Source organism: Sminthopsis crassicaudata, chromosome 2, assembly GCF_048593235.1.
Source record: "Sminthopsis crassicaudata isolate SCR6 chromosome 2, ASM4859323v1, whole genome shotgun sequence".
Classification (NCBI taxonomy): domain Eukaryota; kingdom Metazoa; phylum Chordata; class Mammalia; order Dasyuromorphia; family Dasyuridae; genus Sminthopsis; species Sminthopsis crassicaudata.
In genome coordinates, this window is record NC_133618.1 from 269794359 (window position 1) to 269806791 (window position 12433).

General features: G+C 46.0%; 1 protein-coding gene across 2 annotated transcripts in view; it reads right to left on the bottom strand.

Annotated features, from left to right (window-relative positions):
- The window catches only part of BMF (Bcl2 modifying factor), a 29770-nt gene extending 22634 nt beyond the window's left edge, over nucleotides 1-7136 (bottom strand). The window contains exons 1-3 of one of the 2 annotated variants that reach the window (XM_074289257.1): nucleotides 7042-7136; nucleotides 4019-4315; nucleotides 1425-1585 (exon numbers count right to left, since the gene is read on the bottom strand). In XM_074289257.1, coding sequence (XP_074145358.1) covers nucleotides 1425-1585; nucleotides 4019-4310 — 453 coding nt within the window. In that variant the 5' untranslated portion in view covers nucleotides 4311-4315; nucleotides 7042-7136. Of the gene's footprint in view, nucleotides 1-1424; nucleotides 1586-4018; nucleotides 4316-4574; nucleotides 4918-7041 lie in introns of those variants that run through there. The other variant, XM_074289258.1, reaches the window with a different exon arrangement.
- Nucleotides 7137-12433: the final 5297 nt, after the last annotated feature.

The window sequence follows — 12433 nt, forward strand, 5'->3', positions numbered from 1 at the left end:
ATAGAGCAATTTGGGATCCCTGGAGTCGAAACAAGGGGACAGGGGCTCTGGGTCAGGGTCAGCGTTCCAAGACACCTTTGTTGATGTAACCCTTACTCAGCCCCTAGAGAACCCTCTCACTACCCAATACTACATCACTGGTGTCCTTACTTATCCCCATCCCTAGTAAAGGCCCAACAACAGAACCAGAAGAATTCATGGTCCATGCTGACAACCCCATCTTTTATCTCATTTCTCCCCTTGCCCCCATATTCTAATCAGACCTAAACTCACACAACCCTATGCCTGGGAAATTATTGCTGCCAAGCAGACACGATAAAGATATTCCTAGATCCAGCTACTGTTCAGTTCTGACTCAAAGTGGGGTGGGCCTAGTGACAGGCTCTACTCCTAGTCAGTCACTCCCTGTGAGACCTCTGAAATCATTTATTTAATCTTGTGTCTCAGAGGGAATTATTCTGTAGTCCTGGGGGTGGTTGGAAACCACACTGCCACTGCAGACTTACTTAAAACCAATTAGGATTGTACACTTCAAAGATTGGTTAATGTGATTTCCAAGTGACTTGAATTCACAGTATAGTATCTTCTAATAGAGAATCAGCCTGAGAATCTCCCTGCCTGGACAGCACTCCAAAATATTTGCCAGGGGAAGAAGGGTTAAGTGTTCTGGCTGGACAGAGCAGCTCAGAAAAGCCCAGTGCTGGTGGAAGGAGGGAGGGCAGTCCTGGGCCCTCAACAGCTCCTCCTGCACGAGCCAGCCAGCCGCCGCCGCCTTTGTTGACTAACTCTGCCACATGCTTAGCTGACACGCGATGCTCCACTGTGGCGCTGCCAGGGCTGGGCTGCCGGGCTGCCACCGGGCACCCCGAGCCTCAGGCCAGGGGGGGATTCTCAGAGGTACTATTTTCTCCTGAGTCCCTGGCCCTGGTTCCCAGACACAGACATCAGATCAGGCGGCCTCCCCAGCTGGAAAGTGTCAAATTACAACCGGTTCCACAGCTTCCCCCTCCCAAGCTGGAGCCCCACTGACTGCATTAACCTTCCCTCTGCTTCATGAATGCATGAGCAGGCGATGGGGATTGAGCATCCACACCAATCCACAGAGGTGACGGTGCTGGGACAAGGAGAGAGAGTGGTGGGGATCGGGATCAAACTGCTGCCCGGCCCTTCTGTAGCTCCCATCTCATAGTAACCCCCTTCGGCCTCCCCATCAAGGTGAGCCTCTTCCTAATTTTCACCTCTAGGGCATTCTCCCAAATGAGCCCAACTCCTCCTCAGAAATATGACAAGTCCCAAGTCAAAAAAGACCCCAAGAGTCTGAGAGTCCCAAGTGTGGGTGAGAATTTCAAACGAGAGAAAGGCAATGCACAGCTCTTACAGTCCTGGCACCCGTTTCAGCTCAGCAGTCATCACCTGCTACCTACCCGTTGCATGTGGAGTCTGTGGAACTGGTCCGCGATGCACTGAAGCTTTCGGGCAATCTGCACCTCAGCTCGATGCTCCCACGGCTCCTCGGGAGGCTCTGCTCCAAGCCTCAGGCTCGAAGGAAAATTGGCCGGGAGGGGAAGTCGATATCCAGCATTGCCTGCAAAGAGAAAGAAGCTCCACATGGGCCAGCATTTCACACAGTAGCCAGAGAGAGGCCTTCCCAGGACCTCATCTGAAAATGCCCAGGCATGCAGTAAGCGTCAATTCCAAGTGTAAATCCGGAAGGATCTTGCTGGCTATCTGGTTCCACACTCTCTTTTTACAGGTGAGGAAAGTGAGGCTCAAAAAAGTTAAATGATTTGACATGTTGGAGGCTTGAACGAAAACCAAAGAATATAAATCTCAGCTCTGGCATGACACCATAGTAGACATAATCGTTCATCTATTTGCCCAAGTTGATTAACTTAAAATTTACACAAAGAGAATAAATTTTGTTTCTTAACAATAACAACAATCCAATGATGAATGCCTACTAAGCGCTATTTTAGATTGTAGAGGAAGAAATAAGGGGAAAAAAAAACTCAATATCTGATCTGAGATACAAAAATAACTATAGTATATGGGGCAAGGAGAAGGAGTGGTGGGGATTAGGAGTATAAGAAAGATAAACATTACTTTAAGAGTTGAGAAGAGAAAAATGATCATGCTTAGTTGGGAGGTAGGAACAGGAAAAGGAAAGGGGGAGAGAAAGAAAGACAGACAGAATGAAAGAGAGAGAGGAGAGAAAGAGACAGGGAGAGGGAGAAAGAGAGAGAGAGACAGAGACAGAAAGAGAGAGAGAGAGAGAGAGAGAGAGAGAGAGAGAGAGAGAGAGAGAGAGAGAGAGAGAGACAGAGAGAGAAACAGAGACAGAGAGAGAGGAGTAACAAGAAAAGCTTCCTATAGAGGTGGTATCTGAGCTAAGCTTTAAAGAATAGAGAAAAAGAAAAGGGAGGACATTACAGATATACAGAGCACTATGAATAAAGATACTGAGGCATGAAACAGTCTAATCTGGACAGAACACAGTAAATGATGGAAGAGGACAAAATTAGTCTAGAAGGACAGGAAGGTCCATTCCAAAAAGCAGACTGGTAATAAATATGTTATTTTTAAGGCTGTATGTTACCATAATTAGATGCTCATTCCCCTTCAGGGTGAAGCTCCTCTCTGAAAGGAAATTTTAAACTCTCCAAGGTATTTGGTTCTAATAGATTAAGGGACTAAAGAAAGGGCCAAAAGGAGGAGTTGCAGAGGAGAAGCCCTGGAACCTCCCCAGCAAGATTCAGGCAATATCTCCAAGACTTAGAAGAGAACATCTCAGGCCATAGGAAGAACAAAGTCCTTCTGCAGGCAGCCTTGGCTGGGACTGCTGGGATGCCCTTTGAACGCAGGGACTATGAGCATCCCACAAATCAGAGACATTCCACTCCTTCTCCTCTTTTTCTAATTGCTCAGGCCAATTCTGTATGGGAGTACTTTGCCTTATCACTGCAAGACAATTCCTTCTAGAAGTAGTCACTTTGAGTCCAGTGCCTCATTCCATATATGTAATATAACTTCAAATCCTGGTTTCCCTCTCCTCTCTTTAAATTAATAAATGGGTTTTATACTTAATCTCACTCTTTATGGCTGCCCCTTGTGCTCTTTAAATATAGGCAATGGGAATGGGATATGCCCAGACTTAAACCACCCTGTTCTGAAGGAGTAGTCCCTCTCTGGGCATGAAGCCAAACCCAGCCAGGACTTGGCAATTTTCTCCAGTTCTCCTTCCAACTACAAGTAGTCTTCCATAAAAGCTGGGAGCCAACCTTGGCCCCTAGGAACATTCTCTTCCAGAAGGAACTGAAAAGTAGAATCAGATCAAGTGATAACACCAGGAGTGAGTAAGCACTTTTAGGTCTTCCCCATCACCACCCTTTCCTTACCCCCACAGTTCACTGATAAGTAGGCAAGGGCTTTCCTCTAGCTCACCTCTTGGACAGAATGGCAGCACAAAAGAGGAAGACTAGCCAGTCCTTTTCTCTCCCCAAAAGCCCTTCCTCTTGATGTGTGTGGTAAGGAGGAGAGATACAACTAGATCTAAATCTGGGTTGTCCCAACTCTGAAAAGGAAAAAAAGCCTATCTACTGAGCAGAGTAACATTTAATCAGAACCATAAAGAACTTTAAATTCAGAAAAAAAAAAGAGAGAGAATATTAGTACTGCAAAACCCAATACAATCCCCTCTTATACCAGAATAGTAGTATTCTTGAAATAGTAAGAGAAAATATGCTCTAAATTCCCATAACATTGAACTACAGTGCCTTCCACATAATAGGTGATCAATAATTATTTCAGTGACTAAATAAATGGACGGGCAAAGTAATCTAGCTTTGTGAGGATTGGCAATTGATCCAGCAAAGAGCAGAAAGAAATGAGGATTCACAAGGATGAGAAGACTCAATATCCCTTGTCGTCCCCTGTCATATCTTTATTAGACGGGATATTTTCCCCTCTACCTTGAATTTAGGAGAAAAGAAAGCAGGAAAGAAAAGGCATTCAAACTCACCATAAAAGAGTCGGTGGGGTTCTTCAGTAACTCCACAAGGCAGCATGACACCCTGGCTTGGGGAGGCTGGACTGAGGGTCTGGGTGGCCTTGTCTTCCTGGCCAACTGAGCGAAGTCCTGGGCCACAGCAGTGGGTAAGAGGGAAAAGCTGCAGCCCATCCAGCATATAGTCAGGCTGGCTCTGGGCAAACAGAGCAGGCGAGGTCAGGCCCCCTGGCTGAGCACCAGGCTCTGAGTCCTCTGGGTGGAACACATCGTCCTCCAGCTCTTCCACATAATGAGGAGACTCCATCTCTCCTGCAAAAAAAAAAAAAAAAAAAAAAAAAAAAAAAAAAGGCAGTCAAGTCTGGAGTGCAACTTTCCACCCCCCTTGGATGATTAATGTCCCTGCGCCCCAAGCTCCTCCCTAACCAATGGAAGATAAGGTCAAGGACTGCTGGCATACAGCCTTGGCACAAAAGACCTAGAAGTAAAGGCAAAAAAATTCCCCCCAAACTACCTGGGCAAAACCCAACACACCTGGCCCCTCTACTAGGTTGCCCACAGCCTCCTGTACCTTTGGCTCTCTTTCCCAAACAGGCCTGTCTGTGGAGTTTAGAGTGTGAGTGTTCTTGGCAAGGGCTATTCTGGCTGTTATGAGACTTGCTTACAGAGTCTGGGTGCTGCTATGGGGTATTTAGGAAATGGTAAACAATGAAAGCAGTGGGAGGTGGGGTAAGACACCCAAGTCATTCACCTGCCCCAGGACTGCAAGGTTACCCAAGCAGGCTCCACACACAGTGTTCTCTACAAGTGAAAAAGAAGCATAATCCTTGCCTTAGGGAGCTCACTACCACATTCAGGCAAAGGGAACTCCTGGCTGAGCAACAACTACAACAAAAGCCAACAATAACCTAGCAGCCCGGCTTCCAGCCCCAAAACCGGCTCAAGTCCCTCCCAGCTGCCTAACTTTCCCCTCGGTCCCGCCCCCCACTTGCTCAACACTCACCAATAGGCACGGAGGGTGAGATTTCTGGGAGAGCCCAAGTCACAACAAGATGCTCAGAATCTGGAGAATTAGTGCGCTGAGCTATATGCTCTTCAGAAGTCCGCTGAGAGGATGAGTCTATCATCTAGAGTACCCAGTCTACAGCCCCCAAAATCCCTCCCTGGAAGGGTTCTCATGCCTGTCCCTTGTTGAACCTGGGAGTAGTGTATCCTGCCTCCTAGGAGGAAGTCAAACTCAGCCCCTTCTCTCTGGCCGCACTTCACCTTCCACTACCTGTGCCATCTGGGTGACTAAGAAATACTCTTAGGAGAGAGACAGCTTAGAGAAGACTAAGTCCCGCTCCCCAACTCCCGCTCAGCACTACACATTTTCTACTCTACTACTGCCAAAAAGCAGAAGTCACCTCCACTCTCCAATGTCCTTTCTTCAACACAGCTCCATGCACAAAACTTGTCAGAGATGGCAACAAAAACAGAACTCGGGACTCCTGTTCCCCAGCTCACTGCTTGCTTTCAAACACAATCCACGTGAAACTGTTTTTCTATAGCATTTGAACAGATCATACCTAAATTTGGAGATCAGATCCATCACTCACACTCTCTCTGTTTCTGTCTCTCTTACACACACACACACACACACACACACACACACACACACACACACAGCCATTTTCATGGAACAGAATTCATATTTTCTAACTGAATTGACCTGAGTCAACTACCTGTAGTCCAAAAGAATGACAGCTTTCTGCTGATAACAGTAACCTCCAGGAGAAAGGTTTCTTTTAAAGCAGTTGGGATCCCACAGACATAGGCAAAAGACAGAAACTTTTTTTTTTTTTTCCTCCTTAGAGTCTTGTCAGCTTGTAGCCTCCAGGCAAAGCCCTGATTCTAAATTGTCGGGGTTGGGTGGGTGGGGGAGGTGTAGTGCGCTGGATCGGTAATCCCCGGGAGACCCTCTCCATTCTCTATAGGAATTGCAGAACTGCCCCTTTTCCCCACCCCCCACCTGATCTGACTTTCCTCTGTGATTCAGTTCCAGACTCCTCTGCTAGTACAGGCTAGTCCAGGGGAGTTGTGGTACACTGTTTGGGGGAGGGGTGGTGCATGAGGCAAGTGGTCCCAGAGAAGACTCGAGATCTGATGATCTCGGGAGTGATGGAAGCGCTCCTCTTGGAGTTGAGGATGTGGGACATAGCCCAGAGGGGCTCTATTTCCTCAGGAAGTCACTGCCAGGTAAGACGTTATTCCAAAGTGAAATCCGAGCCTTTCTGGACCTGCCCAAGTCTTTTTCAAGTGTGACAGTGGTTTCCAAAAGTTGGGTTTGGCCCCAGAGGGCACAGACAGAAACTAGGCAGCCGGAGTCCCCGGAGCTGCCAGAAGTCGGGGGCCGTGCGTGTGCTCAGAGCTGGGTCCACAGTACAGCACAACTCCAGAAAGAGCCTCAGTTCGGAGCTAGGATGCCAGGGCTCCGAGCCAAAGCCCGGTGATGAGCGCTTGGGGCTCTGTGCCCAGACTGGGACGGGGAGGAGGTAAGGAGCCAAGCTGTAAAGGAGCAGTCCTGCCCCCACGGGAAGCAGCGCACCCCAAAACTCCTCACTACCGTCCCTACTCTGGAGTGGGAATCTTTAAAAAAAAAAAAAAAAGCGCGAGGGCATCTCACCCTCCGAGGTCCCACAGGCACTGCAGCCCAAGCCCTCGGTCATCGCAAGCCTCTCCTCTCCTCTTCCAGCGGTGCCCTAGGGCACAGCCCACCCCAAGCTCCTCCAGGGAAGCCCCGCGCTCACAAACCACGGGGGCGCGAGGCAGCTCTGCCCCTTTCCCAGGTCAGCTCTCTAACTCCCCTCCTCCTCCAAGCATTGCCTCCAAACACTGGCCAGCCTTCCCTGCCGCGGGGCACGGATCCCCACGGGGCCGCTCCACTCCCCACGCGGGGCGCTTCCTGCAGCCCGCTCCTTGCCACGCGGCGCCGTCCGCCCCCCCACGGGGGGCAGCACCCCGCTCGGCCGGTCAGCCCCCCAACCCCGGGGGCTTACCTGGCGAAGGGGAGCAGGAGGCAGGCGCGCGCGCAAGGAGATTAGCCTCCGCCGCCGCCCGCGCGGTATTGTTTCCAAAATACCCCCGCTCTCTGGCATCCCGCAAACAGCTGACGAAGCCCCGCCCCTCGACAACGACCTGACCAATGGCAAGCGAAGCTCCGGGTCCAGGGCTGGGCAGCAGGCAGGGACCGTCGAAAATATGTGAACCTTCCAGGAGATGCTCGGCAAGGGAGCAGGGCAAAATTCTGAATCACCACAGAAACGCAGGGTTGGCTCCCCGGCCTCTGCCTCCGCTCTGCCACTCCTTCTTTTGGGACCCAGAAAACAGAAAGCAAGCCCAAAAAGTGTTCCTATGAGACCCAGGGTTTTTCATGATCGGACTAAGTAATTATCTGGGGGAAGGGAAAATAGCTTCAATTTGCATCCCCTGCAATAGCGAATCGGAGCAGAAGCTTCCTGTTGACAAACGATGCGGGTCCTCATGGCTCCGCGCCCCCGAGACACAATATTGTCACGTCCGCCGGTCGGGACTCGGCGCGTATCCCGTGCCCAAAACTGTGGCCTTACACCCCAAAATTGTCAGAGACCGGGGAATCGTCAGTTCCAATGGTGCTTTTAATTTACTCCCCAAGTTTCCCATTGTGGACTCCAGAGAAAGATGGGAAGAGAGAAAGGAAAGGGAAGGAGGAGAAAGAGCTGGGGAGGAGGAGGAGGACTTTCTCACCCTGGAATTGTGGCGTCTTGATTACAACTAGTAAGATGCAAAGTTAAGTCCTCTCTGTGATCCAGAGGCTGCTAGGGCGGTATGGCCACCTGCAGAGCAAATGAAGACATGTCTATTTCATGTCCATTTCTATGTCCATTTCCATGTCCATTTCTATGTCCATTTCCATGAAGCTGTGGGAAGAGTCATTGACTATCCGTCTGGTGAAGACTTTCAGCCTCCTTAATCCGTGCGCTGCAGATTTAGCCAGACCGGGAGTTTGGCGGTGTGGGGACAATGCTTGCTGTACCTGACCCTGAAGGGCACAGTAAATATCTCCCTTGATGGGGATGTGCCGGTGTGGTTAAACATTTCACTTTCTTCATTTTTGTCCAGAACCCATACATTTACTGCCCCTGCCCGGCCTTTGGAGGAGCTCTGCTATTCCAAGAACTCTCCCTCCATCCCGCCTGGAACGGTTAGAATTGTGACTTCCCTCCCTCCCAGAGCAGTGTCCCAAGCAGTATCACAGATAGCTGCAGTAAGGGAACGAGTACAGGGTTTGGAGCTGGGGAATCTGGATCTGAGTCCTGCCTCCGCTACTTCCTGCAGTCACTTATCTCAGGCAGGGCAAGCTTATCACAATGAGCAAGTTGGACGGGATGGCCAGTTCTGAGTTGGTGATCCTGTGAAGGGGAGACTTGACCAATATAGTATATGATGGAAAGGACACTGATGATGAAGTAAGAAGTTCAAATCCTACTTTTGATGCTTGTTCGATGTGTGACCTTGAACAAAGTTCTTCACCTTCCTGAACCTGTTTCCTTATCTGTAAAAACTGAAGCTTGATCTATCTGGCCTCTCAGGCCATGATCTCTGACCTATGATCTGCCCCACCCTGCTTAGAAGAGGTTAAGTTCTCTCTAATGAACTCAACAAATCAATTGTACCCAAGGGTTAGTAGGGGCCAAACATTAGTAGTAGTAGGGGCCAAACAACCTTTGCTTGGTGGGTTGCAAGGAATTTAGATCTTTCTAGGGGGAAGAAGAAAAGGTAGAGAAAAAAGGATGATAGAGACATCCCCCTTGTCCTTCCTAAAGGCGAATATCCATCTTAGCGATAATAACAACTCATAGGTATTCGTTTTCCAAAGTACAAGCTGCACCACAAAAAGGTGACATTGGTAACACGAGTGTAATTAGCCTTGTTTTACAAATGAAGAACCTGAGGCTCGAAGATCAAGATGCGTTACAAACAGATATTGCTTTTATTCAATTTAATTCCACAAACACTTACCATACAAACCAAACATTGTGCTAAGTACTGAGGATAAAAAACAAGACACAGAGTAAGCAGAGCATAGAGATTCATCCTTGGAGTCAGAAAGAATTGGATTCAAATCATTCCGGTGAAACTGCCAAATGTATGACCCTGAGAAAGCCATTTAATAATTTCTCAGAACTTCAGGTAATTCTATTTGCAAAAATGTATTCAACTATACTTTGTAAGAAGCTCTTAGTAGGTGTGGGTAGATGTGATCTCGTGTTAGGACCAACTCTGAAGAGAAGAAGAAGAGTCCAGAAAGGGGCCTGCACTACTACTGAAAGGGTAGGAAGGGAGACAAGCACCAGGAGTACCATAAGGCTGAGAGCTCTTTTCTTCATTCTCAGAAAGGGGTATTGTTATGAAGGCTTTTTCTTTATTTCTTTTTTTTTTTCATTAAAGTTTTTTTTTATTTACAAAGCATATGCATGGGTAATTTTTCAACAATGACCCTTCACCAAATTTTCCCCTCCTTCCCCCTACCTCCTCCCCTAGATGGTAGGTAGTCCAATATATTAAATATGTTAAATCCAATATATGTATACAAATTTATACAGTTGTCTTGCTGTACAAGAAAAATCAGATCAAGAAGGAAGAAAAAACAAACTGCAAAAGAAAACAAAATGCAAGAAAATAACAACAGAGAATGAGAATGCTATGTTGTGGTCCACACTCAGCTCTCTTCATCACTGAACAAGTGGAACTGGTTTGAATCATCTCATTGTTGAAGAGAGCCATGGCCATCAGAATTGATTGTTCTATAATATTGATGTTGCCATGCACAATGATCTCCTGGTCCTACTCATTTCACTCAGCATCAGTTCATGTAAGTCTCTCCAGGCCTTTCTGAAATCATCCTGCTGGTCATTTCTTACCAAACGATAATATTACATAACATTCATATGCCATAATTTATTCAGCCATTCTCCAACTGATGGGCATCCATTCAGTTTCCAGTTTTTGGCCACTACAAAAAGAGCTGCCACAAACATTTTTGCACATGGGGTCCCTTTCCCTCCTTTAAGATCTTTTTGGGATAAAGCCCAGTAGAAACACTTATGCAGTCATTTTCAGTCCTGTATAACTCTTTGTGACTCCATTTGAGCTTTGTTGGTAAAGATACTGTAGAAGTCGGCCATTTCTTTCTTCAGCTCATTTTGCAAATGAGGAAAATAAAGCAAATAGATTAAGTGACTTGTCCAGAGTAAGGCAAAAAGTCTGAGTTAGATTTGAACTCAGTTTTTCCTGAGTTGCATATCAGGCACTCTATTCACTGTACTACCTAGCTGCTCTCCAGAAAGGGGGTACCAGAATTCAATTAAGGTTATCTGCTCCCCTCTTGATATTGCTGGTCTGGGGTACAATTTTAAAGGGTCAAAACAAAAGTTTATTCCCTGATTACCACAGCTTAGTTTACATTTGCTATTTTGCTATAATACTAATTCTGAAAGACCATCATAAACAAAGAGTAACAAGTAACTGTAAACAAGTAAATGATTGACAGGAAGTAGAAATCAAAGAAATTTTACAGCCTAAAATGTACCAGTAAATACACAAGAGTGAATGAACTCTTTATTGGAAATAAATGAGACTCAGGGCAACTCAAGACCAAGGAGACACAGGTCAGTCTCAGATGAGAGAGAAAGTTCCAAGTCATGACTACATGATAAGACTTGTTTAGGATAGTATACAGTCTGAGAAGACACTCCTGACCTCTAGAAGCCTGAGTGGGAGATGTAGCCAGTCTTGCTCTGAGAAAGTTCAAAGTTATTGCTACATATGTTGTTTCAGAGAAGGTGTTTATCTTCCTGTAGAAGGAAATCCTCATTTGGAGATCTCTACCTTTTTGAATTTGGATAAATAGGTGATACAGTGGATAGAGTCCTGGGCCTGGAGTCAGAAAGACTCAGCTACTTGAATTCAAATGGGATTTCGGATACATATTAGATGTGTGACCTGGGCAAGTCACTTCTTCCTGTTTGTCTCAGTTTCCCATCTATAAACTGAGCTGGATAAAGAAATGGCAAACTGTAGCGAGCTGTCGTTACTTAGTAATCCTAACAGCAAACCTCTCAGGATCTTTGCTTAAAAAAAAAAAGAAAGAAAGAAAGAAAGAAAAAGAAAAAAAGAAAAAGAAAAAGAAAATGGGCTTAAAAAGTTTGAAATGACTTGAACACACTTCCTTGAATGCACAGATATGGTTTAAAAAAAAAAATCCCTGACACATATGTAACAAGAATCACAGGAGTGAGAGGCAGGAAATGTCTGATTTTCTGGACTAAGTATATCCCAAAGCACATGTCCCTCAGCACTCACCTATTTCTTATTCTGATGCTTTATATCTAGACAATTGGTTTAGAGTCCCGGGAGCAATATACAAGTCTGGAGGGGCTGGCGGGGGTGGGGTTGGGAGGAGTCCCCTGTAATTCCCTTGCTCTTATATTCTACAAGGAGTCAACAATATATATCCAAATTAGACAATTTTTAAATATACAAAATTAATTTCATGTGTTGGGAAGGATGGGATTCTAAACCTGAGATTTGGAAGGATGAAGGGAGATTACATCTCCAAAATTTAGAGGTGAGTGGGGAGAGCTTTTAAAGCATGAGGGGAAACTTTTTCAAAGGCACAAAAATAGGTGAAAATATGCTGTATATAAAGAGCATTAAGTAAGCCTCCTTAACCTGAAGATAGAGTGTTTGAGGAGGATTAATATGAAATCAGGTTGGAGTCAGACCTGAAGAGCTTTACATCCAATACATCTATTGTCCTAGAGGCAATAGGGAGCCACTGATGCTTCTTGAGCAGGGGAATTACAAGTCCCCATCTGTGCTTTAGGAATATTTAATTGGGTTGTTCTGTGGAAAATGAATTGGGGAGGTGAGAGTATGGAAGCCAAAGGCAATTGCAACTGTACAGGACAATGAGAAATAAGAAAGTTCTGAATGTCTGTATAGAGAGAATATCAAATAATCTACAACTCTAAAGGTACATGCCAGTATTAAGATTATAGTTCAGGGACAAAACCACTTTACCCAGATCCACCTTTATGGAAGGGATCTTTAACCTGGGGTCTGTGATTTTGTTTTGTTTTGTTTTGATATTTTGAAAACTGCCTTTCGATAATATTAATTTTCTTTGTAATACAATGTATCTTATTTTACCAGTTTAAAAATTTTATTCTAAGAAGAGATCCATAGGCTTCACCAGATGGCCAGAGGGGTCCATAACATATATACAAAAAGGTTGAAAACTATTGCTTAAGGATAATAATAGAAACTGGTGACATTGAGTGGCATCCAAAGTCATTGTTGAGTGTTTTCCATCCTGCCCCACCGCACTGACTTTGTGTCTTCCTTTTT